Source organism: Clarias gariepinus, chromosome 11 (assembly GCF_024256425.1).
Source record: "Clarias gariepinus isolate MV-2021 ecotype Netherlands chromosome 11, CGAR_prim_01v2, whole genome shotgun sequence".
In the NCBI taxonomy this organism is placed as follows: Eukaryota; Metazoa; Chordata; class Actinopteri; order Siluriformes; family Clariidae; genus Clarias; species Clarias gariepinus.
In genome coordinates this window covers 6,990,001-7,017,543 of record NC_071110.1, presented here as the reverse complement: position 1 = coordinate 7,017,543, position 27,543 = coordinate 6,990,001, and the positions used below count along the sequence as shown (strand labels likewise).

Here is a 27,543-nt window from a genome sequence, read left to right as displayed (position 1 = left end):
TCCTGCTGTGGTTGTTATTCAGTGCTTAAAAATCAATGAGTGCGTTAATATAAACCTGGCATTTATGTTACAGTCCAGCCACTTTTCAAGCCGTGCTGTTAAACAAAAATACTGCACATGTTCTAAACATTAATCAATATTCTCTATCTAGTTAGAATCAAGACTTTAACATATTTTTCTAGAGGAAAAAGTAATGTACAAGTCACTCTCACTCATTGTGTACAGGGTCACGGGGGGCCTGGAGCCTATTCCAAGAAATTTAGGGCACGAGGTGGGGTGCCAATCCATTGCATGGTGCACACACACTCTCAGTATACCAATTAGCCTAACCTGCATGTCTTTGGGCTGTGTGAGGAAACCCAGAGTACCCAGAGGAAACCCACTAAGCACGGGGAGAACATTCGCACAAACCCAAGGGTGGAATCGAACCCTTGACCCTGGAGGTGCAAGGCAACAGTGCTAACCAATGCCTTAAAAATGCCTTAGAGTATAGTATTAGTATTATCTATAATATCTACTATTATTAGTTACTAATAACTCAGTTTTAAATGTGTAATTTATGTTATCCTTGCTATTGCTGCAAATATTACTAAATTGGATATTACTGTAATTAATAAACTTAATTTTCTCCCTGTGCTTGGTGGGTTTCCTCCAGGTACTTTGGTTTGTCTCCCACAGTCCAAGGACATTAGTTATAAGATTAAGTTAATGTGTGTGTGCCCTGCGATGGATTGGCACCCAGGATGTACCCTGCATCGTGCAAAATGATGATACACTCTCCTGGGATAGGCTCCAGGTACCACTCGACCCTGTTCACAGGATAATCGGTTAATGTTAGTCTTTCGGGTGATGACCATTGAAAGGTCGCCACAGCGAACCATCTGATCCAGCACAGGTTTTACACAAAATTCCCTTCCTGATGCAACCCTCCTATTTATTGTAACTGCATCCAGTGGCTGGGTTTTGTATAATAAATATAAATGTGTTGGCGCTCTCTGGTGTGCACAATATAATTTCTAGACTATTTTCTTATTTTTTAAATAGCTAAAACATCTTAATATTTTTTTTGTAGTTATGTATACTATAATTTTGCACATTTTAAATAGTACATTGTACATATAATTTCAATTTTCTAACTCTATCTTAAGGAAAAGGGGCTATGGTTGAATCTGATTGGTCGGTAGTACCTGTAATCCCGCCTCCTATTCCTAATACTTGTAATTGATTGGGTGTTCACACTAGTCTTCCACACCGCGGAAAGATGGGCTTGTTTCTACAGGATATCTAAGTGCCCTAGGTAATGAGCACTATATCGTCTTCCATTGGTTTGTGTAGGGCCTCTAAGTAGGGAGCGTGTGTATAATTGAAATAGAACCAGCAGTGTTTGGCAAATCAGTGGACACAACCTGAGGCGGCAAGTTTTAATGTGTAGTAACAAGTAGGAAATGGGATTAATAGCTAATAGCTAAGTTAACGCTAGACACAAGTGTTCAACTCGGTTATAAAAACGACATCGATATGTTTGGCTGACGGTAAATGTCGTGTTTTTTTTTTATTCCGTTAGAGTTTTATTTGCGCTTCCGGGTTAATAGATTAATAGGTAAAGAGAGGAGTTAGCCTGCTAGCTAGCAGGTTTCTCTGAGGTACTTGAGGAAGCTTGGGTTTCCTGTCAGGATGTAAATTTATTATAAATAATTTTGTTTTATTTATTAATCTTTAAGTATTTGTAATAAAGTTTTGAAATGCAGTTTGCTAAGTTAGCTGTTAGCACAAAATGTTCATGTTGTGGTCTCAGGTTTGTTTTGGTTGTTAAAGTCTCTGAGGTAAAGCATAAAAGTAATAATAATATAGGCAGCTAGGGGTTGTTCAGGGAGTGTTCAAGTCAAACCGGGACTTTTGATTGTGCAGAAAATGACAATACAGTTATGTGAGTAAAAACTCCCTTTATTTCTCTATATAATACCCTGCTACACTAATGAACTCATCCTAGTGTTCCACTAGTGCTTGGATACCATTAGGGTAAAACGATTTGTCATGACTGACTGCCTGTCTGAATTATGTCTAAAACGCTGGTCTCCCAGGAACTCCTTTAACTGTTAACTTCCCCAAGTTGGCGACAAATTATCCGATGATATTTAAAGATCAGGTGTTCCTGATAGGAATGAGTCTCCACAGCGCACTGTGCTTGAAGTCTAATGTAAATGTTGTCATTCCAGAGAAATTTTATCCCGGTTTGATTTGAACGCCCCATGTACTGTATAATGACTTCAGTTAGTGGCAAGTGAAGTACACCTCGCATTTAGATCTGTGGCTATATCTTCGTGTTGTATTGTTTGTTTATTTATTTATTTCAGTTTTTTTTTTTTTCAAAGCCCGGGTCATCTTCATCTTAGACGCCACACTAACAGGCAAAAGTGAAAATGTTTGATGACTTCTTCCATCACATTGAAACAGGTATTAATTTATAATATGTAGGTGTTTAACAGTACAGCAGTACCTCGGCATATCAGTTTGATTCGTTCCAGATTTGATTTGTTCCAGCGAGTTCTTAAGGAGAAATTTTGTTTTGCGAAACCGAACGGCAAAAGGTTATAAAGTATACAATGCTTTAAAAAAATATTTTTAAAATGTGGTTTTTGAGGAGAGCATCATGAGGAAAAGGGAGCCACTTTCAGTTTAGTTTTTTTAATGCAGTCGGTGCCATGAGGATGTCATTTATGAATAAATTACTGTTAAGTAAGGTTTAATGTCTATTTTTTTTTAGATTTTACTTAAGTCACATGTTTTCAGAGTGTTTTTATGTGCAAAAATATAATTACAGTGTTTGATATTGGTAATATTAGGTGTGAATAAAAATATGTGGGTTGCTTGAAAGGATTATTCACTATAATTATCCAGATTATTATTTCCTGTGTGAAAATTTGGATCGCAATATGAAGTTCCATCTTAAGACCTCGGTTCTGGAACGGATTAAATTCTTATGTCGTGGTACTGCTGTATTTGCATCTTAATCTTGTTTTTCCTTCATCATCATTTGAGTTTATTGCCAGTTGGTGCAATAATACCACCTACTGGTCTAGAGTAATGAGCAGTGAAGATTGGCAGGAAAATAATGTTGCTTTGTATGAGACTTGACCTTTAGACAATATTTAAAAAAAATTACATACACTATTGTTAAAAATGTAATTATCCAAAACATTTAATCTACAGTCTGCACATAATTCATTGTGGCCCTTTTTAAAAATATTTTCTTTTCATTAAAAGTGTACATGGGATGCACGATGGCTTAGTGTCCACTGTCTTCAGGGTTGGGGCTTTAAATCTCACCTCCACTCTACACACACACACACACACAGTTTAAAGATGTTCTGTAGGCTGATTGGCATTTCCAAATTGCTTATGGTGTGTGAGTGAGTATGTGTGCTTGTGCCCTGTGATTTGGAACCCGAACTATGGTGTGTGTGTGTCGCAAAGATAAAGGGCCTGGATAGATACAGTGAGTGGGATAGATCATAGTTGGATGGCTGGATGGATGGAGTGTGTAAATTGTGACCTCTGGTGTTCAAGCAGTGCCATTACAATAAACGCTAATAATTATAATAATGATGTTAGTTTGCTGATGTTCGGGGTACCATCGTGTTACTGCAGATCGTTACACCCCTAATTCACACCCTTTGTGCTCTTTGTTCTCTCCCAAAATGTTTTTGCTGTTCTATTTGTTTTGTTTAATTGAAGAACTTGGGCCACTTAACCCTGACTGGTTTGAGGAGTTGACGTTGAGAGCTTTTGAAGCTGGATGTAATAACTCCAATGTTGTCGAAGATGAAACCTCGGCACATAAAGATGAAGGTGCTTTCAGAGCTCCAGCTAAGACGCCGGTCTTGGACAGTCAGATGTGTTCAACACCCAGGATATTTCGGCGCGGACAGCAACATTCTCCCGCATCGTGTCTCGAAGATTCTCTCGATTCGGGTAGGGTAACTTTACTGTCCATTTTATTAGGAACATCTGCACATTCATGCATAGATTGAATCAGCCAGATGTTGTTCTTCAGGTCAAGAGCTTTAGTTCATTTTCACATCAGACAGAGTGGAGAAAAATGATTGTTTCTGCCAGATGGTCTTGTTTGAGTATTTTTAGAATATACTGATTATTTTGGTATTTTTACAGCAATCTCTGTTGAGTTTGATTGTTTTATTTTTATTGGCCAAACTCAGTTTTAGAATGTATTTTAATTTTTCTCATTAGGATTAAGAGACACTTTCATTAGTTTGTCGATTTTAGGAAATTTTTGTAATCAGCAGCAACCGGTATAATCTACACACTTGATTTCAATTCATTACATTTTGAAAACAATTTTTTTCCTTTATTCACAGGAATGCAGAACCTGTTTCCTGTTCCACCAGGTGCAGAATCCAGCCCGTGTCTGTTTGGCTTAGCTAAGGGCAGGTAACTTGTACTCGCTTTTAAATAATATTATACTTCTAACAGAAATATATAAACAACTCCTGTGTTTCAATGTCACATTTAAGAAATATATACACAATATGTTTCCCTTTTTGTTTTTCTAGCGAGCAGTTTGAAAAAGGCTGGGGATCCCTGAATACAAGTGAGTGCTTGGGTAAGAAACAAAGCTATTGTTTATAAATGTCTACTTTTTTTCTGCACAATAGGGCTTGTGAATCAGGATTTTTTCCATGGGATGTGAGATTATCACAATTCTCTTACACAGTTCCTGCATAATTTATTGCCTTTGTTTTTAATTCTAATTTATTTGGTAGCTTTTGTAAATATTTTAAATGTTTAGTTCAAGTATATTTATTTAAACTTTTTTACTTTACTGTCAAACATTGAATCAAAGTAAACTTTTTCTGTTTAAGATCAATAAATATTAACATTTTCCTTTAATAATCATAACTATTATCTTCATCTTTGGCACGTACTGTGTTACAAGTGGAATAATTAAATTCTATTTTATTTATAAAGCACTTTTAACAATGGTCATTGTCTCAAAGCAGCTTCACAAAATGAAAAGAAAACTAACATGTATAATAATAAATTCTAGTCTGTGCTATTATACAAAAAAACTAACTCATGCCCTGTTGCATCTCCTTAGCATGCATTATTTTCGTACAACTTTCTTTTTGCATATAAATGATCTGAACTCTTTATTCCCTTATTCCATCTTGTACATCTTGTTTTTGTCTACTTGTTTGTTCATTATTACAGATCTACTTGACACACCAACAGATTTAAAAGTAAGACACATTTCCGTGTTATCTTCCCATCTATTTATAATCAGAATCTTTTTAATAAATCCAAACTTTTTATCTAATCCTGTCAATCAGTTTTGTAACCATCTTTTCTTTTTTTTTTTTTTTTTTTTAACAGACCCAGGCTTCGTCTGCACAGCGGATCTGCGAGAGCCTCGGCGCTCAGTTAAATCCTGATCTGTCATGGAGCAGCTCTTTTAACACACCGTCAGCACTTACCCCCACCGTTATTTTGTGTAAGTGTGGACTGAAGGTGCTGTCGTTTGTCAAGAGACTAGAAGAAGAAAAAAATTTAAATAAATCGTATTATATTTCTGTTTTGACAGCCAAAAGAGAAGACCAGTCTCCACCAGTAAGTTTTCTCAGAGACAAAGAAGTGATTGTAAGTGGAAGATTAAACACATTTTAGTCTGGAATTAATATTTTACCTTATTGTAGTGTCACATTCACAAGGAAACTTCTCCTCATGAGATTTACACTGGAGGCATTGAAATTTAGTACCAAATCACAAGGCATTGTTATTAATATTATTATATTATTTATTATTACATTATTTATTATTTCAAGATTGTTATTATTATTTGTTATACCTGGGTGTCTCAAAATTATAGAAATTAAGTACCTTTATATTTAAATTAACATTTTTTTCTTATCGCTTCTCTCTTTCTTTTCTTTTTTTTTTTTAAATACAGATTGTCCGAAAGCTGTTTCCGTCACTTTCAAAAGGCACAGACGCATCCAGTGCGCAACACAACGGTCGGTCTTGTGTATATACACTACCAGTCAAAAGTTTGGACACCCCGTCTAATTCCATGGTCTTTCCATGATTTCTATTTCTTTCTACATTGTAAAAGAGAGTGTAAGGCCTTCAAAATATACAATTATCTCTTATGAACAGTTGATGTTGAGATGTATCTGCTACTTATTCTATATAAATCCTTCATAACGGCTCTAATCGGAGGTGCTGTTTGAACTTCTCCTCTGCAGCAGACTAAGTTTTGATCTTGTTTTTACTGGGAAGGTCTTTATGGGAGCCAGTTTCATTATGGTGCATGATGAGTTTTGTAAATGCAGTTGACACAATAATGGTAGTCCCCGATCTATATATGTACATTATGGCGTGTACGAATGGACCGTGGTTCTATAAACATTCGCCTTATGTTTTTTGGCCACATGATGGCAGTGTTGGGGAAGGTGGACCGAGATTTAGTCAAGTGGATTGGTATGCTTGACATTGTTAATCCGTGTCAAAGGCATATAAGACTCACTTGTCAGACTTAAGAACACATCCGATTTACGAACGTCCTCTGGGGACAGAACTGTTTCAGAAGAGCTGACTGTTTGTTAATACTGTGTTTATTATTTCGTAGTTTAAAATCTCCAGTATTGTTTTATAATGTTGAAAATAAATCACTAAACAACAACAAAAAAACATTAAATAAGAAGGCATGTCCAAATTTCTGACTGGTACTGTACAGTAATTATCCATGTACTTGAATGTGTTGTGATGAACACAAACATTTTAAGTCTACAATTACAAAATTTCCTGTCTAAAATTTTTCCCCCTCACAGACGAGAGTTTCCAGGCAGACGAACAAAAATCTAATTCGTCCTTTGAGAATAAAGACGGTGTTTGGAAGCAGACAGTGCCAGATGCGATAACTGACGGCGCGGTGCGCAACACGGTGGAGAGCGTCCTTCACGGCAGCGAAGACGTGCTGTCGTTCTTCTTTACGAACAGCGGCTCGGCCCTGCGAAGGGTTAAAACCCAGGAACGTAAAAAGAGGGTGAACGGTGTTTCTAAAGACGTAAAGTCCCGTGACAATCTCGTCGCACTAGATCACACTACAGATTGTACACCAGCATCGAAGACGGACACTAACGCCGGCGTTGCGATTTTAAAGTCACCTTTATTTACAAGTCAGCTTGACGAAAAGGATTTCTCACAGTGGACTCCACTCAGTTTATCCGACGTCCACGACCCCAAGACAAACCAGGTCTGTGTTTCTGAATTGCAGAGTAAACTCGCCGGTCCTCAGGTACACTCCTCAGCTGGAAATGATGTTTGTAATAAATACATCGCACAGTCTTTTTCACACGCGTCCGAGCAACAGCGGGCCTCTCCTGATCAGTGTCTTGAGAAGTCTCAGGGGCGAAATTCTTTCCTGGAGACGTCTCCGGCACTCACCTTCTCAAGAAAAACAAGGAAGTTTGTGTATCGAGTACAAAATACACTAAAAAGTGAAAGGATAAACAGTGTCACTGGTAGGTTTTTATTTATTTTTTCTCCCATACTTTCTTATATGATTGTATCTGTTATACAGTTAAACCTTGGACTGCGCAGAAATATTCATATAGTAATGATTAATACGATTAATTAATTTACATTTAAAAAGAGTTGTAGCTGGTGTGAGCGAGACAAGAGAGAGGGTTAGGAGGAAGGGTGGGGTGTTATTGTGTAAGGATGACTTTCTCTCACACACACAAACAAAAAAACAACTAAAACAAATAAAAAATGCTTTATACGTAAACACATGGTCACAGTGTTATTGTGAACAGTACACACGCGCATGGATGTTGCCTATGCGAGTGACGCACGCGCACTGAGATTAATTACCTATAATCCTGCAGTGCGAGAGAGAAGAACCATCGGCTTAAGCGTGATCACTTGACGCTCGGAAGACGAAGCGTACACATAGTACGGTACTCGTATTTTAAGACCTCGCTCGTTTATCAAGTTAAGTTTTGCTGTCTTGCAAAACATTTGGAGACCAAGTAACTCGCTATCCAAGGTTTCACTGTATACACTTTTTATTTTTTTCCCCCACAGGGTAGTTAACTTGTTTGCTTATTTGTCATCTCTTTAGATGATGTTGCTGAAAAACCCAACCAGGACTCCTCTCAATGTCACCGCGAGGAAGCCACAGACACCAGAGATTGTTCGGAAACCACGATTAAAAGTCTTAACTTAGACCCTGACCTCGATATGACTCAGCTTTGCTGCGCGTTCGAGGAGGATTTTACTCAGGAACTAAACATGTCAAAACCTCCACATGAAATTAGACAGACCAGCCGTATCTCAATGCCAGTTTGCTCAACGACAGAATTAAGCAAAACGCAGCTTAAAACTGAACCTGCGATACAGAGTGAAGGTCATGTTGACCACCTGGTAGACGAAGGCATCAGTTTAACAGATATACAGTCGATCGAGAGCACGGTGCGCAACAGCGGCTGTACTATTGGTTTCAGCAAAGAAACGCAGTCATGCGCCGGTACAGAACATCTCAATTATGGCTTTAAAACGGCAAGTAATAAGCCAATCGTAGTAGCTCCTGAAGCTTTAGAGAAAGCCAAAGCGGCGTTAGACGAATCCGTAGAGCCAACGACGCACACAGGAGCGACCACAGCAGGTACAATGCGGTGCGATTCTGACAAACCAGAGAAAACGCTTTCAGAAAGCCATCACCCCGGACATGACGCTGTAAAATCTGAGGCAGTTGCAGAGGACGTTCCTGACACGTTCGCCTGGGAGACGAATGAATCCGGCTTCAAGACGGCATCTAACAAAAGTATAGCCATCTCGACTGCGAATCTCGAGAAAGCTAAAGACTTTTTCACGCAGTTAGATGAAGCCAAGTCCGATACGCGGCTGTCGTATAACTGCGACTCGAAAAAGAGTTGGAAATCGTCGCAGCGTTCCAACGGTCATGAGGAGGACAGGGGTTCGTCAACTTTGACAGCATCGCAAAGGGCAGATGTGACCGAGCTGTGCAGTATGTTAGAAGAGGCAGGCAGCCAGTACGAGTTTACTCAGTTTAATCACACGAAGATGAGCTCAAAATGTCCTGAAAGCGTGCAGCTCGAGAGAGAGTTTGACCCCGAGATACTCGACGGTATCGATTTTGACGACAGTTTTAACTGCGATCTAGCAGACAAGCAGCTGACAAAAAAGCATCCCGCTAAGTCAATCTTAAACGGTCTGACGAGTATTCAGGATATAAATGTTAAAAACCCTTCATGCGCTAATCCGTCGGAGATACCCGATGACGACAGTGTGCAAAGGAAGACTTTTCAGTCTGGGTTCAAGACTGCGAAGGGAAATGCTGTGATCGTCTCTGAGAAATGTTTAAGCAAGGCAAAAAGCCTTTTTGCAGACATCGAGGATGGCGACGGAAATGTCGGTCTTGAGAGCGATACTGCTAAACAAGAGAAAAATCAGTCAGGTGACCACCAGAACAAGTCTTGCAGGATGACCGTGGAATCTGATCCTGAGCTCAATACTAGGTTAAATCTGGTATGTAACGGAAAAGCAAACTCTGTGACGAAAGAAGCTAACACCACAAACGATCGAGTGAATCTGGAAATACTTCAAGGAGATTTAATCCCGAGCAACGCCGTCAATTTTGGGTTTACTACTGCGGGAGGGAAGGAGGTCAAGATCTCAGAGAAAGCTCTTGAAAATGCAAAGAAGCTTCTAAATGAAGCCGCAAATGAAAAAGATTCAGGAAAAAACTCTGTCTCTCGCACTCCAGTGCGTAATCCGTCTCACGCGATGGCAGAAGTGCTTCACGATTCAAAGACGTCTGATATATCCTTACCAAGAGATGGGAAAGAAAAGGGCCCAGAGGTAAAACAGGCAGCGTTTCCGGCTCCTCGGTCCGTGGAAAGTAACGGGTTTCAAACGGCCAACGGCAAAATGGTGTCGGTCTCGGTAAGCGCAATCAAGAAAACGAAAACCATTTTCGGCGTTGTTCAAGACGGCTCAAGAAGAGCAGATGCAACGGACCCGAAGGAAGAGCCTGCCAGACTAAATTTTGGAGGAGACGTGGGCCAACACGCGTTTGCCAACGGGTTTAAGACAGCCAGTGGTAAAGGAGTGAGCTTTTCCGAAAAAGCCTTCATGAAAGCCAAGACGTTTTTTGAAAGTTGCGATCCTGATTGCGTGGATATTCTTCGAGTAAAAGGAGACGGCGCGAGTAAGATGGATGACCACGGCTTCGAGGTGGGTGTAAGAAATGTGCCGCGATCGCCTGGAACGGACCTTCTGAATAGAGAGGAGTTCAAGAGAGACTCCACAGATCGGAACGAGTATGTCAAAAGGAAATTCTCCAAGACCTCCGGCGAGACTCTTCAACCGCAGGGTTTCAGTACAGCAGGCGGGGCCACGGTGTCCGTTTCAGCCCGAGTGCTAAACAGAGCTACAGCAATGCTGGATGATTTAAACGCTACTCCATCTGGTGAAAAAAGATTGCGAATATCAGAAGGTAAAACTATTTCCGAAGACAAGACAGATATTTCAGAAAAACCCTGCGGTTTTAGTACTGCGAGCGGGAGAAAAGTTGCCGTTTCTGAGAAAGCCCTCGAGAAAGCGAAGAGTCTTTTTACTGACTGTGACGTGGATGGATTAGGACCTGATCCTGGTCATCTGTCAGCCCCGAAGACGTCGGGAGCAGGTCCTGAGAATACGAGATCGACTGTTAACATTGCTAGTAGCAAGCATGTTACTGGGTCAGAAAAGGAGGTGACGGGTAAGGGTAAAGATTTGTTTGTCACCCGTGATGTCGCTTCAATCAACCTTGTGCAAACGAGACAAAATTCAAGTGAATCTTTAGGTTATAATAAAGAATGTGTGCAAGCTGATGCTGAAAAATCTGAAGCAAGCTATAAAAAGATGGATAAAGACTTGGGATCAGGAAATCCCGGTTTCAGCACAGCCAGCGGAAAAGGCGTTTGTGTGTCAAAGTCAGCCCTCAAGGTAGCTTTCGAGTTGTTCAGGGATTGTAATGTAGAACCGGTTACTAATGATCAGGATCAAATCATCACCAATGGAGCAAATCTTAACAAAACACTAGTTGTGCCAAAGGCCACAGACGCGAGTCCGTCCCTCGCATCACAGGCCACATGTCATGATCCTCCCCTGCTCGGCCATCATTCTTTAAATCTTGACGGATGTACTGTAACCCAGCAACGGTATTTTGAGCAAGAAGCAATGGCTTGTACTAAGGCACTTTTAGAGGATGATCTCAACGAGAACGGTTTAAGTGGCTCAGATGCCATCAGGAAACCAAGTCCAACTGTAACTCAGGAGACATGTTCAGAGGTGAGGATGGGAATGCGAAAACGGACCTCGGATGGGAAGTCTTTGACCGGTAAGCACTCGCTCACAGATGTTAAGTGGGATTTTGATGTTTATGTCGATGTTACACACTGTTTGCATCTTGTTAAGGTCAACCCCCTTTGAAAAGAAGACTCGTGTCAGAGTTTGAACAGATCTCAGAGGACAGAACTGCAAATGCTCCGGTGAAATGCAGCCCAAATGGTAGGTGTTGTGAAATGAGCCCTTGTAGTATTATTATTATTAGTGGTGCTTGTGAAGCAAAGCATAAATTGTATTATCTTGCAGGCTTATTATTATAACTTTTTTTTAATTTTTTTATATTCTTTCGTAGACAGAATATAAAAAAAAATAAACATTGGCGCGTAACTAGTCCTGTACCCTTAGTCTTAGACACATTAAAGAGGTGTCCAATCATGCGGGAATGGGGTGCTATGACTTTTCTAAGGGAAGGGCGGGTAAATTGCTCACAGTTGCATTCCCTGCTTTGGTAACTTGACTGTGGATCCCATTGTCGTAGAGACCTGAGGGTGGGCTCATTTTACTAACGCAGCCAATCAGTCCCTCAGGATCATTGTGAAGCTGTCAAGCCACGCCTTAGCAACCACTTTAGAGCACTCTAGCAACTGATCCTGTAGACCGTCATTATATAAGGCTACGACAATATGTACAGTTAAAAAAGAAGTATTGAAAGGGTGGCATGTCCTGGTGAATTAAAAAAAATATATATTTATGCCTAATTTTCCACATTATTTGTACTAGTAGGAAATAAAAATATGACAACTGCACCTTTTGATAGTATGTGTCATTGGAAATTTGCTGTTACAGTAAAATCATCTATAGCGATGTGGTGGGGTGCATTAGTCTCCATAACACCAGTATTGTTTTTTATTATTTTTCTTATTAAGTGTTTAATTCATCCAATTAATCTAACCTCCTTCTCTCATATACACTTGACCTCATGATTTAAAGGGAGTCTGAAAGACAGAAGAGTCTTCAAATACAACCTGAAGCCCAATATCACGTGTCCGTCCAGGTACGCAGTGCAGCATAGACCTCATTTGTTCATTCATTTACTTAATTTTTTTTTTTTCTTCAGAAAATAAACCACCTTTAAAAGTGACTAGAATTAGGATAAACAGTTGTTTTGATTTTACAGGAATGTTGAGGGCCCAACACCAGCCAACCCCGGTCACCTAAAAAGCAGACCATCAGACCTCAGGGCTCCTGTGTTCATCCCCCCATTTCGAAATAACCCTAAATCTGAGACACCAAAGAGCTGTTTTCCAGTAACTGCGGCTCATGTCCCCAGCACGTTTGTCCCACCCGTTACAAAGAAAGAAGCGTCAGGTAGTGTTTCTGTGACGGATTCATCACAAAGCTCTGGCGATTCCGCAGGCACAACAACGAGCAGGATTCACTCAGCCGAGAAACCCGAGGACCAGAAACTGACCACAGACACCATAAGAGAGGAGACTCTGGAGAATCACACCACTCTACCCCCTGAAAGCAACGGTGAGCAAGTTTATATAACAGTCCTGGGCTTAATACCGTATGGCTGTGCAAGGGTTTTTACTTTTTTTTGTAGCCTTGTGTTAAATTTGTATTTATCAGTTTCACCAATTATGAAGAGAAGATAAAAAAGCTTGAACAATTATCGTATACATTGTGTAAGTGACCTGAACCAAACCTATTTATTTAATATATATATATATATATCACAGAATATTTTTTTATTCTTTTAAAGAAAATGCACTAATACAAGGGTGAATCAAAAATGATCTGCACTCAGGGTACAGGTAGTCCCCGACTTAAGAACATTTGCGTTATGGATTTCCGCAGGTAAAAACGGACCACAGTTCTGCTTATGGAAGTACCTCACGTGTATTGTATTAAAAAAATAAATAAATAAAGGACACTGCAGTGCAACAGATACCAATATTTACAATAATATACAATATTTTCAGTGTGTAAGTAAATGTATAAAATGTCTAATGTCTGTTATATTGTATGTGTGTTGGTTGGATATGGATTATATCAGAAATAAGTATTTCCAATTCTTAAATAATTATTAAAATTGTTTTTTTTGTTCCTGCCTACTAAGATTTTCTTGTTTGCACTGCTAGTATCCCTTTGATGATCTTATTCTCATTTTGTTTGATAAAGTCATTTGGCAGCAGACCTTGGAGTTAGCGAAAGATATGCAGAACATGAGAATCAGGAAAAAGACCCGCCAAAGAGTTCGACCCCTGCCCGGCTCCTTTTACCTAGCGAAGACATCAGGGGTGAGCAGAGTTTCCCTAAAAGAGGCTGTAGGACACAAGTGTCCTGAGCTACACACAGAAGAACAGGTGATAATTTATTTAGTTGGTTAGTTTCGTCTTGTCTTGCAGTATTTTACTGTATTTGGAACGCCTGATGATTTTCTGTTTTAGAATTTACCTCTTTTTTTTTTTTTTTTTTTTTTTTTTTAGCTTTATCAGCATGGTGTACCCTTCAAAGTGTCCCAGATCACCAGCGAGAATGCAGAGTCGTTCCAGTTCAGCTGTGATGAGTTTTTCAAACGCGAGGTTCTCCGAGAGAACGGAGGGGTCCAGCTGGCTGATGGTGGGTGGCTGATTCCAGATAACAGGGGAATGCTGGGTAAAGATGAGTTTTACAGGTGAGTGAATGTGGAAAGTCTGGTTCATATTTTTAGCTTTTTTAGTTACAGAGCTAAAGGTTTTTTTTTTTTTTTTTTTTTTTTTTCGTTTTATCGTCAGAGCCTTGTGTGACACTCCTGGGGTCGATCCCAAACTGATAAGTGAAGCTTGGGTGTATAACCACTATCGTTGGGTCGTGTGGAAACGAGCGTCCATGGAAAGAGCCTTCTCGGAAGTGATGGGTGGTCGGTGTCTCACTCCAGAGCAGGTGCTCCTTCAGCTGAAACTCAGGTATTGAGCAGTCAGTGAATTTATACATTACACAAGTGTATTGTTGGTTTATTATTATAAATATCATTATTATTTATATATTTGTGATTGACTTCAACATCTTTTATAACATGAAATTAACCCTAACATTACTTATTATTAGCCAATTTAAAAGTGTCTTTACAGTGTTATTACAGTGTCTGTGCTGCACTCAACCCCAGTTATCTGATTGTAGCAGGTTTTAGTATTGGGTAAATACATCCTTAGACGCAAATCATAAAACCCCAAACAACCCCTCTTCCATAATGTTTTAACGCAGCATGCAGGTAGGAAGTGAGGAAGAGCCAGGAGCCCAGAATTATTTTCTGACAAAATAAAACATTGTCCAGTATCCATTACACTACATTGACTATGTCATATGCCTGGGACATAGAATACAACAATCATTCCCGACACACCGTTCATTACAGAGGAAGATTTCAGCATGCAGGTTAATTAGAGCAACTCAAATTTGCTATTAAAAAAAGGGTGTGGGGAGGGGGGTGCCACCTTGTGGGATTAATTGGCATTATGGTATATTACAAAGCTTTAGATTGTTACAGCATAAAAGCTTTACAGGAAAAATAAATAAAAAACATTGGCATTGACCAACTTATAACGTTAAATGTCAGTATCGACCAAATTAGAATTTTGAACATTGGTATCTTCCCAGAATTTTTATCAAAAAGTTTTCTTTCATTGAAATTTTTTTTTCCTTTCTTTGTTTTTAACCAGGGAACAGTTAAATGCAAATCTTTTTTGATCCAAAAGTTAATAAGATAATAGCGATTCCACTTTTCAGGTTCAAGAAAATCGAACTTATTAGTGACTATTTTATAATGTGTTCAGCTTTTGCTTTTTGTTTTCAGGTACGATGTCGAGGTGGACCACAGTCGAAGATCGGCCCTGAAGAAGATCATGGAGAGAGACGACACCCCAGCCAAGACCATGGTGCTCTGCGTGTGTGGAATTGCCAAACGTGACGATAATCCAGTCAGGACAGAGGGGGCCGTGGATGCCACAGATCAGAAGTCAGAGTCTCCTGTTGCCATCCTGTGGCTAACCGACGGCTGGTATCAAATCAAAGCTCTGCTGGACCTTCCTCTGACCACCATGCTGCGAAAGGGCCGTCTCAGAGCGGGCACGAAACTTGTGATCCATGGTGCCGAGTTGATCGGCTCTCAGGACGCTTGTCCTCCTTTAGAGGCTCCCGATTCACTCATGCTCAAGGTGAGAAAATGTATCTCAGTCAGAATGAAATACGACTGTGTGTTATCAAGAACATGCCATGTGAAGATGAGTAAATCGCAAAACAAAGTGCTTCATGTTCTACCGTAATGCTTTCTGGAAAATTAGACTTTAAAATATATATAAATAAAAAAAAACTCCTTATGATTGTTTAATATTTAAGAGATACAAGTGATCACTTTTCTGTTTGTCATTGACTACTGTCCATACAGTGTGTGATAAAAGAAATGTGTTTGGCAAAAAAAAAAGTTTTGTGTTACTAATTTATTGTCTCTCTTTATTTATTTGTTTATTTATTTAAAGATTTCAGCCAACAGTACTAGACGAGCCCGCTGGGACACCAAGCTTGGCTTCCATAAAGACCCTCGACCCTTCCCACTTCTACTTTCCTCAGTCTTTGCTACCGGAGGAGCGGTGAGCTGTGTGGACATCGTCGTGTTGCGGAGCTACCCAACACAGGTGTGTGTTGTCTTTGGTTCCATTTTGCAATTTGCTGTTCAATTTAACGATATCTCATCATACACTGACGTTGGTGATGATGATGATGATCCATGCATTAAAAACCCAGTTCAAGATTTCATACTAGTATTGCTCTTGCAGTTTTGGCCACAGGTCTGAAATATACTTACAGTGGACTACAACAACTTTACATTGTTTATAGTGGCACAGTGGCTTATTGATTAGCACTACTGTCGCCTTGCACCTCCGGGTTCAATTCATGGAGTTTGCATGTTCTCCTCATGCGCGGTAAGTTTCCTCTGTGTACTCCGGTTTCTTCCCAGAGTCCAAAGACATGCAGATTAGGCAAATTGGCGTTCCCAAATTGCTCGTATTGTGTGAACGAGCATATGTGTGTCCGTGATGGTTTGGCACCCCATCCAGGGTGTACCCCGCCTCATGCCCCAAGTCTCGTGGAATAGGCTCCAGGTTTACTAAACTTGTTTAGTTTGTATCTGTGTCCATTTTTTCCGTACAATACATGTCAGCTATTTCCATGATTGAGTTAAAAGTAGAGAATCGCGGACCGTTCGTATCTGCATAAATTCGTAACTCGACTGTTCGTAAGTTGGGGACTACCTGTATTTTTCTAAAAATCATGATACTTAGAGAATCAAAATTGAATCCTCACCTGGGTATCATGATATTGTATCAGAGGGTCCCTGGTAAAGTTATAATAATAATAATAACAATATGCACATTTTGTGAGTTCTACATTTGTGCAATGTCATTTCCATAATCCAGTAGCAGTAAGATTTACACGCTTTAAAAGTAATAATAACCTTGGTTTTGCATAACTTATCAAAAAACTCAAATGCCCAGTTTGATATCTGAAGCCTTTCCCGTTCTCACAGGACTTCTGTATAAACATGGGGAAAAAAAAATAGGTTTACCAGTGCTGTGTTGACTGTCACTACGCCCTTCTTATTCTTTTCATACGCCCTTCTTATTCATCCGCTGCATTTACAGTACATCTCAGTACACCCCTACTGTCAGAATCAGACAGTGTATTCTATGTGTCGGGATAGACTGTCTCCTTGTAGCTTTTCATTGAGGTTTAATTTGTACAATGTTGACGTTTATAACTATTCAGAAGGTCCCTGGTGAATAAATACATGTTTTCTTTAACCCTGAGATTGAAATGCAATCCAGAAATTATGAAATCCAGACTCGTCAGACATGAATTTAGACTTGCCTAAAATTAGATCATTGTGCTTTTTTGATTATGATCATTAACTTTGTCCTGCTGAACAGTGGATGGAGAAGAAGCCAGGTTCGGTGTTTGTGTTTCGCAACGAGCGAGCTGAAGACAGAGAGGCAGCACGCTATAACAGCACCAAACAAAAGACCATGGAGCTTCTGTTCTCCAAAATACAAGCCCAGATTGAGAAAGAAGAAGAAGGTATAATGTGAAGTTTAAAAAAAAAAAAATTTATTCTTGTCTTTGTATGTCACCAGATCAGACGAGTGTTTGCTGCTAGGCTTGACCTGCATTTTTATTAAACTAGAAATCACAGTGCAATGTTTTGTATTGAGTACAAAAAAAAAGATTTTGGTGGCTAGTTAAATTTTTTTTTTATTTTTTTTTTTTACAGTATTTGTACATATGAAGCTATTTAACTATATAGACCACACACTCACAATCCCTTTGTGTAAATGATTGCAATGATTGGAGTTTTTTTTTAAATATTTATTTTATTTATTTTTTTATGACTATATTTGGCTTTACAGAAAAGAAGAATGGCAAGAGAAGCAGAACATTTAGTCTTAATGAGATTAAGAGCCTGCAGGAAGGGGAGGAGCTTCATGATGCACTTGAGAGCGATCCAGCGCTCGTGGAGGTAAAGTATTTGATCACATTTAACTGTCTTCTTCTAAATAGGGATTGGGACGGGAGAAAAAAAAAAAATATATATATATATAGTGTATGTGTGTGTGTATATATATATATATATATTATTTTGATAATCGATTAGTTGGGCGATTATATTTTCGATTAATCGATTAATCGGATAAAACCTAACTGCTTCTTTCATTAGATATTTCGCTTAAAACTATTTAAAAAAAAAAAAAACATAAATCAGGGTATTATTTATGTATAAAAATAAACTTTAAAAAATGCCACATATAGAGTTAATAATGTTTAATTTGGACATTTTAAACCTTAAATGAAATGTAGTATATAATATATACAGTATATATATAGTTAAAAAAATACACTGATATATTCAGTTGATAAGATATAAACAGCTAAAATAATGTAATTTTGCATAATAAAATGATGTATGCATAAGTAAAACCACAGTAAATTACAAGTTAACTTTGTAGTGGACTATAAAAAAACTGTAGAAATGCAAAAAGCTAATAGTCACAAATATACTGTTATTTGCATTCGCTGAAAATCACAACAATCACTAAATGTAATATTCTACTGTTATTTGCACCGTGTAAATTAAGCTGATCTAAAATAGCGCCATGTAACTAATCACTGTTGCTCATGAGGTTATTGCGCAATGTGATGCTAGCGAGTAGCACGTGAACAGATCTAGCGCGCGACTGTCCCGAAGTTAGCAAACAGTTTAAACTAAAAGCACTTAAACTATACAACTTTTACACGATGGAGATACAGTTTTTACTGACTCTGCTGACGTTTCGCTATCCGTAACACCAACACGTTTTCTCTTTAAGTGTTTGTGCATGACATGCTAAGCTCGGTGCATGAAAGCTCGGTCTTGCATAGCGTGCAGGTTACCGTCTTCTTAGAGGCGTTTAATGTAAATCGCTCCCATACCTTGGAGGACTCGGGGCGCGCGCTTTTTCCTGCCGGCGCTTCTGTAACCTCCATCGTGCGAGCGGCTGTGTGTATTTGTGCATCTTGGGGTCGCGCTTCTTAGTAACGTGCGCAGCCCAACTAATCGATAACGGCATTCGTTGACAACGAATTTCATTATCGATAATTATCAATTTTATCGATTAGTTGTTGCAGCCCTAATATATATATATATAAAATAAAAAATTATGATGCTTACAGAATCGAAATTGGATTGGCTCCTAGGTATCGTGATAATATTGTATCAGGAGGTTCCTGGTAAATAAACCACATGTCTAAAAATCTTCTTAAACTTTTATTTGTTGTATGTGCAAAGGCGCATCTAAGCACACAGCAGGTGAAGGCCGTAAGCAGCTACAGACGAGAGTTAACTGAAAAGAAGAGGGCGGAGCTACAGGACCGGGTGCACAAGGCTGTACAGGAGGTCGAAGGGGGCTGCGCTCCGCGAGACGTTACTCCTGTCTGGAAACTCTCCATCGCCGACTCTAACGATTTGCACAGCAGCCGCGGTAAGCGAGCATCCTGTGCGCCGATGCTACACATTATAGATTACAGACAAAATTTAAACTGACTTTAAAGTCTGAACACACTTTTTCTAATGCATGACTGTCCAAAAAAAAAAAAAAAAGCCTTCTCAGAGGAGAAAGTCTGATTTCTGTAGCAGCTGAAACTCTGTAAACCCGAGAGCTAAGGAATTAGGAACATGCCTTTTAATCATGCGTGCATACTGTATGTTTTTGGATGTAACTTGTTTGTTTGGGTTTCAAGGTTCAAACAAGTTAGATGTAGTAAACTTCTCACAGTAAATACAGGGATGAGAAGGGGAGTATCAGGCTAGCGTAAATATTTGAACCAGACACCAATGCATATACACTTCTGCTTGTAATTAAATGCTTCATTTTTTTTTTTTCTGCATTATACACTCTAACATGCGACCTAATGATTTATTTGTTGTTATTTTAATTTTTTTAGTATACACACTGAATATCTGGAGACCCTCTGTGGAGTTGCGCTCCTTATTAAGAGAGGGCTGCAGGTACAAGGCTTATCATCTGGCCACATCAGCGAGCAAGAAACGCTCAGACATTTCCAACATCCAGTTTACGGCCACCAAGAAAACACAGTTTCAGGACATTGAGGTAAAACTGAGGAGGTTTACAGTGTGTGTGTGTATATATACACAGTGGAACCTTGGATTGCGAGTAACTTAGTCTGCGAGTGTTTTGAAAGATAAAAAATAAATAAATTTTAACTTAACCAAACGAGGGCTTGATATACAAGTAGTATGCATGCGTCACATGATCACAACTGAGCCAATAGTTCTTCTCTCTCTCCTGTCTCTGGTGCTGCTGAAAACACTGCGCTGTCTGGATTCTATTCAAAGGTAAACTGCAGCTTAATTTTATTTATTATATATGAATTATGCTTGCAATCCAAGGTTTAACTGTGTGTGTGTGTGTGTGTGTGTGTAAAATTTACACTACCGCTCAAACATTTGGGATCACCTGCAAATGTTTTTGTTAAGTGATTTATTTTTTACATTCTACACCACCACTGGGGATTTCAAAACAAAAATAAGACATATAAAAATAAAAAAATTAAACAACTACAACAGTCAGTTATTATTTTAAGACACGGTCACGTTCATGGAACAGTTCTTACAAAAACAGTATTGTCGGGTGCGTTTGTAAAACCCATCAAGCTCCATGATAAAACTGTCTCACAGGAAAGCGAGACCAAAACTTACCCCTGCTGCAGAGGAGAAGTTCATTTAGAGTCACCAGCCTCAGAAATCGTCAATTAACCAACAGCACCTCAGATTAGAGCCGTTATGAAGGATTTACAGAGTATAAGTAGCAGATATACATCTCAATATCAACTGTTCATAGAAGATTGTTGTACATTTTGGGCGCCTTCAGTATTGTTTTAAAGTGTAGGAGAAACTATCGGGAAAATTTAGGAAAGACCATAGAGTTACAAAGTGATCCCAAACATTTGAGTGGTAGTGTACATGCAGCCAAATACAGTCATGGCCTAAATTGTTCGCACCCCTGAAATTTTTTTTCCAAAAAATCAAGTATTTCTCACAGAAAAGTATTGCATCAACACGTTTTGCTTATAAAAAGCAAATTTGACATGAGTGGTCCAAAATTCCGGGTAAGAGATGTAAGAAGCTTATTGATAGTTATAGAAAGCGACTGTTTTCAGTTATTTTTTCCAAAGGGTGTGCAACCAAATATTAAGTTAAGGGTGCAAATAATTTTGTCCAGTCCATTTTTAGAGTTTTGTGTAACATTATGTCGAATTAGCTTTTTTTTCCTCCCTTTTTTTGTTTTGTTTCAATAAACAACAAATAGAATAAACATGTGTATAGCAAAATATGTGTTAATGCATTACTTTTGAAAAATTTCAGAGGTGCCAACAATTTTGGTTATGACTGTATGCAATGTATTGTTTTATTTTAAATACAGTCACATTAAAGTGTCACATTTTTAAGTTCTTTATGGAAACGGATGTAAGACTAACTTCTGTGAAACAGGTTTGTCCAGAATGGTTAAGTCTACATTTTCCTGCAAGACAATCAGTAAAATTCAGAGATCTTAAGAGCCCTGGATTCAGCTCTCCATGTGGAGAAGTGGACATTGTGGGATACGTAATCTCCATCTTGGAAAAACAAGGTTGGTTATAGATCTATCTGTCTATCTATCTGTCTATCTATCTGTCTGTCTATCTGTCTGTCTATCTGTCTGTCTATCTGTCTGTCTATCTGTCTGTCTATCTATCTGTCTGTCTGTCTGTCTGTCTATCTATCTATCTATCTATCTATCTATCTATCTATCTATCTATCCACACGGATGTACTGCATCATACAGTGTGTATTTATTTTTTTATAGGAACATGTGGTTGTAACTTCCTTGTTTAAGGACAAATCACACAGTGTCCCAAAAAAATTTAACATCGATAAAATAAATTGAATAAGCTTCCTGTTGAAAAAAAACAAAAATTATTTATCAAAATTTCAAAAACATATTCGAATGGATATATAGATTTTATAACCGATTTCACAAAGCTTTACAAATGTTCAATATGTCACCGCTTGTGACACGACACATGACAAGTCGGGAGTCCAGCTCCTGCCAAACACACTGTAGTATATCTTGCGTGACATTCTCTCTAGCGCCTGAATGATTCTCTGCTTGAGTTCCTCTAGGCTTGTAGGAGGAGGGGGGAGGATAAAGACCAGTCCTTTCACATAGGAAAAAAATTTAAGTCATTAAATGTCAAGTCAGGTGAACGTGTCGACCATTTCAACAGCATGGTTTCATTATCACTGAAAGAAAAAGTGTAAATAAATAAATAAATAATAAAAAAAAAAAATTTTTTTTTTAAAAACATTAAATTTTACAAATTTCTCGTTAAAATTTGAGATCATTTGAGCGAGAATTGGCTGTTAGTTGTTGGACTATGAAATGATGTCAGATTTTTTGGGACACCCTGCGTTTTGAATGCCTGAATAGAGCGGTCTAGTCACCAGTAACATGCTAGTGTGTAGAGGAGGATTCACTACGTTTTCTGTTTTGTTTATGAACATGAATGGAAGTTTGTCATTTAGTATTTTAAACTGGAACTCAATTCACTTTGATAAACAAAAAAAAATTATCTTGACCAGTCAGCACTTCTCTAGTCTCTACAGTAATAGACTTGCTTTCCTTTTGCAACACGTGCTAGTTAAAAAAAACAACAAAAAACTACAGTCTTTTTAAAAAAAAAAAAAAAAAAAAATTCCAGCTGTACAAGAATGAAGTGACCTATTTATTTCCTTCTTATTATGTCTTAATTTGCAGGTCCGTCTCCTGTGCTATATATTGTGGATGAAAAATTTGATTTCATCTCCGTGAGGATCTGCAGCAGCCTGGCTGTTCTCGCTCTGGAGGACGTGGTAAAGCCATTAGCTCTCCTGGCTGTGAGCAACCTGCAGCTCCGACAGCAGTCTGGCCCGGTCCCCGGCCTTTATGCTGGAGAACAAGCATTATTTTCGACAAGCCCCAAAGAAGCACACTTACTGGAAGATATTTCTCGACTAAAGAAGTTTGTTGAGGTAACCAGGGTTTCTCGTTCAGATGAATACACATTTTTAGAACCTCTTTTAAACTAACAGGTCTCTTTTTTTTTTTTTTTTTTTTATTGTACTTAAGATTTTAGTAATTAATAAAGTGTTAAAAAAAAAACCCATAAAAAATGTTTTGTGTAAACCATTGATTACAGTTTCCTGAAGTTTCTTTGTTGCTTTGTTTTTATGCTCTAGAGGAAAATATTTTTGCCTGCAGATTTATGTGCAATTGATTGCTTTCCGTACAGGATTATGAGCATTTCTTCATAGCTGCAGAAGAGAAGCTTTCCAACCTGATTCCAACTTTTTTCTTGAACTCTTGTGAGTCCCCGAGAACTCCAGGTTTAACGTCTGCGCCAAAACCGAACGACAGAAATAATGTGAGTTTGTTTATTAGTTAGTTTATTCATTAATTAATTAATTTATTTATTTATGTCGCACCATTAATTATGGGATAATGGAAAGACAATGACGCAGTAAACGAAATCTCATGGACTTTGTCGTCATTCCCAGGTAACGCCTCATCAGACAAGTCGACTTTTCTCCCCTTTCACCCCAGTGACCAAACAGACTCCTGTACCAACCGGAAACTCGGACACTAAGGACCCTAGGAGTGTGAAAAGGAAGCGTGGTATGGAGTACCTGACACGCCTCCAAAACCCGGCGCCCCTCGTTCCTCTAGGAATGGTCCGTTCTCCCAGAGTCAGTAAGACGTTTAACCCTCCCAGGAGGCGCGAGGCGCCTCATAATCCCCAGGCAGAACGAACGAACACTAATACTACTAGGTAGCCGACACGATGTATGGTAAGATTTCCAGTCCAGCTTTTAGACCAAAGCACCAGAACAATAAAGGAATGAAAAGGAGGAACCTGTGCTTTATAAGTCCATATGATGTCCATATATTTCTGCGGAGTACTGTGTAGTGCTACTGAGATGACTTGAACTTTTTTTGCACAAGAGATGCTCTCTGTAATCTTATTACTGTTTGTGGTTTTACAAGTTTCTAAAAAAAAGAAAAAAGACGAATAAATGTTTATTTATTTATTTTAAAATGTGTCCCTGAGTGGAATTTTTATGTTCTGAAGTCAGCAAATTTAATCAGATGTTTTTCAAGGTTAACACTACCACAATTGAGTCACTAGGGGGCAGCAAAACCTACGCATCTGTCTCTGAACCCCATATGGTAGGTAGTTCATTTAATAATGAATTGTCCTGACAAAGCATTTATATGTTCAGATTCTATGTTTAGAGTAAAAATTAAATGAATACAGAGCCGCTGCAGTGGTCGTATCCGCTTTGCCAAGTCAAATAGTGCTGGGATGGACAAGGAATTGGTATCTGGAAAAGGAAAAAAAAAAAAAAAAACTTGTGTATGTTGGATATTCAAGCATATTTAGCTTTGTTTAAAAAAAAAAAAAAAAATGGATCCACACTACAGCAGCCTTTGCTCTATATAGAAATCTTTTCTCTTTTTTTTTCCAGGATTGAGGAACAGCCCCATAATCTACTGCCTCTGCAAAAACGGTCTTGAAAAAACCGCAGGCACGTCAGTTTGAAGTCCACAGTCTCAGTTAACAGCCACCGCTGGCTTTCTTTGTGCAGTTGTTCAGCTCAGCATCTGATATCTCATTTTAGAGAAAATGACTTTCTATTCTAAGTTGTGTATCGCTTGGTGATGAAGGAAAAGAAAGAAAAGAAAAAAAACTGTACATAATGTAGTGAGTGATCACATCCTCCACATTCCAGAGTGGACTTGGCTGAAATGCCTGCCTGAGATCAGCTCTGAAAATACTTCTGACTTCTAATGAGAAAGTATTACAGCTTTTTTTTATTGACCAATTCTTTAAATGCAAGAGTTGTACTAAAAGTATAATAGGTATAATTTTTTTTATTAACTGATATACAGTAGGATGTTCAAATAGCAAAAGTTGATGGAGTAATTCATCCTCTATACAAAGGTACTACGCAACACTACAGAATGTTTATGGAGATGGCTTCACTGACAAAAGAGATGTGCACAGATCGATGAACAGGTTTAAATTGGAGGGAACCAGCATTTATGACAAACCATGCAGTGAGAAGGAGACCAACTGTGATTAAGGAAGGATGTCGAGTAGTACCTTTTTAAAAAGCTTTCGTATTCCCTCATTAAAAAAAAAACTAAATGTTTTCGTCTGGTTTGCACGTCACAATTGCACCTCTATCTTCACTTTTTCATCAGAACTGGATCTTCGTCCTTGTAGGGCTGCTTTCAGGGGAGCAAAGAGGTGAAGGTCTGATGAAGTGAGATCACGACACCCTCAAATATCAGTTCTGTGCGTTTAATTCGAAGTTTAGACTTCAGCTCATCAAAAAGCGTCTCGCTGTAACGAGCACTGTTGATTGTTGAACCTTTTCCCTGATAATATTCCAATACTGGCCCTTGAGAATCCCAGAAACCTGTAAGCATTTATGAATTTTCCAGCTGATGTTTGACTTTTGAACTTTTCCTCGGTTGACAATTGAACATGTTTCCGCTCCATACTTTCAGGCTCGTAGTGATGAATCCATGTCTCGTCACCAATGATAATTACTCGTCACGAAACTTTCACTTTTTCTAGGAATACTCTAATACCTTAGAGTATGTTGTTTGCAAATATCCAAATGTTTCTGTTAATGTTCTTCCATAAATTGTTTTAGCACCCTCAGTCAAAAACATCCCTGCATGCTTCTCTTTTTTTCAATCCAAATTAGCAGTCAGTCGTCCATTTTTGCTCAGAAAGTGCTGATAAGACAACACAAGTTTTAATACAACCAGAGTGCAGATAATTTTTGACTCACCCCTCGTATTATCACTTTATATGAAACATGACATTCAAACAATTAACAACACTAGTTCCACAGCGTTTAAAAAGTTATTAAACACGTTTAGTTTTGAATACTTTAAACAAATCAGGAAGAAATATGACTGCTTCAGGGAAGTTAATGAAAGGTTTTAAACATTAGAGATATTAAATTGAAAATCTCAATGCCCCAGAAAGGTTTGAATTGAAGAGACAGTCTGTCAATGACTCACCGCTCCAATTGAAGAGTTCCATGTAAAGGAAAGATGTGACGCATGTAGGATTCACATTTGCTTCTGGTAGCAGATATTTTACTGTATTATACCATTATTTATGTGAACTTTGGCTTGTGAAATCATCAGTGTCTGTCTTGTAAGCTGATAAATACCAAGCGGGTAGAACTTTTGGCTCTCTGGTCAGGAAATAATTTGATTGCGTAACATCAATAAAATAAAATAAAAATAAAAAAGTCATCCAGTCCATCAACAACACATTTCCTAAGATTGCATAACTGAGAAAATAATAGTGACAGCCTTTTTACTTTTCATCTGAAATATCACTCGGAATAGCTCTCTCAAAACAATCAAACGAATGAATAGAACAACCTAATAATCTAACATAAGGCCAAATCAGTCTATTTTTATCCTCTTTAATCTTCCATAATCCATGCACTTAGTCTACCGCTGACTGTTCTCTCCTGTGGTTCTGCTGAATGGAACTGAAATGTTGAAAATTGTACCATGATGTGGAGCAGATACTCCCCCCCCCCCCCCTCCTTAGTTGTCCCATCCGCTGTGCAACCCTGTTGTGCTGAATTAAGACTATCGCATGGCTGTAGCAAAACCCTGCCAGATCCCAAAACTGTGATTTAGGTTGGGTTTCTTATCTAATAATTGCCTGAGCACTTAACAGCAGCCATAAAACTGTGTTATAAAACACAGGCCTGATTCATTCACCCTGAAGAACAAAGTAAGTGCTATTAAAATGTGAGTTTGAGACATAAAGCTATAAAGTGTAGATATTTTTTTTTCTCTTTCGGGGGGTTGTTGGGGAGGACGTAAATAATTTATGTCAGTGATAACATTGCTCTATTTTTAATACGACCATTTTATTATTAAACATTACTCTAACGAAACTCTGGTAATAGGATATCTGTTCAGGATACAAGGACTTTAAAAATTGTGTGCCACATAATAACTAACCGTTAATAATACTTCCCTGAACTTCCTCATCTGATGATTCTCAATCCTGGATTTGACTTGCCTCATCAATTGCCCTCATTTCCTTTTTCTCTTTCTTTCTTTCTTTTTTTTTTTTAAGGAAAAAGCTGATGCATTTGCTTTTGATTAAGCCCCCATTTTGCTCTTTGCTCTTGACCTTACACAGGCTCTGTTTACGCTGGAGCACAGGGGCTGGCTGCTTTACACTCCCTCTCTTTATTTAATTTCCATGGCTCCCCTGTCGACTCTCCGCTGTACTGCTTCCTCTCCAGGTTTCGCATGCTTTCAGTGGAAATGAGCTTCACAGACAGTTGACCTTGTAGATCCACCACCTGAGGTCTGGCACAGCAGAGGCTGCAGAATGACCCATGAACTGACCCTGCTGTAAATCTCCTTGGCTTTCTCATTGTTCAAACCCCCAAATTCATTAATCTTATGACCATACATGGAGAACAGTGTTTGGGGGAGGGGGAGT

General features: G+C 38.6%; 1 protein-coding gene across 6 annotated transcripts; it reads left to right on the top strand.

Moving 5' to 3' along the window:
• The first annotated feature begins 1,408 nt into the window (after positions 1–1,408).
• brca2 (BRCA2 DNA repair associated) lies at positions 1,409–24,079 on the top strand. 6 transcript variants are annotated; one of them, XM_053507646.1, is made up of 27 exons: positions 1,409–1,532; positions 2,373–2,454; positions 3,736–3,972; positions 4,377–4,449; positions 4,572–4,621; positions 5,230–5,258; positions 5,392–5,509; positions 5,600–5,655; positions 5,966–6,029; positions 6,846–7,538; positions 8,141–11,422; positions 11,500–11,592; positions 12,361–12,424; positions 12,548–12,903; positions 13,555–13,739; positions 13,863–14,050; positions 14,151–14,321; positions 15,209–15,569; positions 15,891–16,046; positions 17,340–17,487; positions 17,817–17,926; positions 19,232–19,424; positions 19,888–20,054; positions 21,455–21,593; positions 22,761–23,014; positions 23,275–23,406; positions 23,540–24,079. In XM_053507646.1, exons 2-27 carry the CDS (start codon positions 2,421–2,423, stop codon positions 23,813–23,815), a joined length of 7,629 nt encoding a protein of 2,542 aa, XP_053363621.1. In that variant the 5' UTR covers positions 1,409–1,532; positions 2,373–2,420; the 3' UTR covers positions 23,816–24,079. The 6 variants fall into 6 exon arrangements, with proteins under 6 accessions (XP_053363621.1, XP_053363624.1, XP_053363620.1 ...); XM_053507649.1 differs by having other exon boundaries at positions 1,421–1,643; positions 5,600–5,625; XM_053507645.1 differs by having other exon boundaries at positions 1,421–1,643.
• Positions 24,080–27,543: the final 3,464 nt, after the last annotated feature.

What these genes read in the sequence shown, in the direction of transcription:
- brca2 (XM_053507643.1), top strand. Translation starts at nt 3,699, where the DNA reads ATGTTTTTGCTGTTCTATTTGTTTTGTTTAATTGAAGAACTTGGGCCA. An exon ending in GAATACAAGTGAGTGCTTGG is followed by an intron (nt 4,622 to 5,229) that starts GTAAGAAACAAA and finishes TCATTATTACAG; the next exon opens with ATCTACTTGACACACCAACA. An exon ending in TCTACCCCCTGAAAGCAACG is followed by an intron (nt 12,904 to 13,554) that starts GTGAGCAAGTTT and finishes TGTTTGATAAAG; the next exon opens with TCATTTGGCAGCAGACCTTG.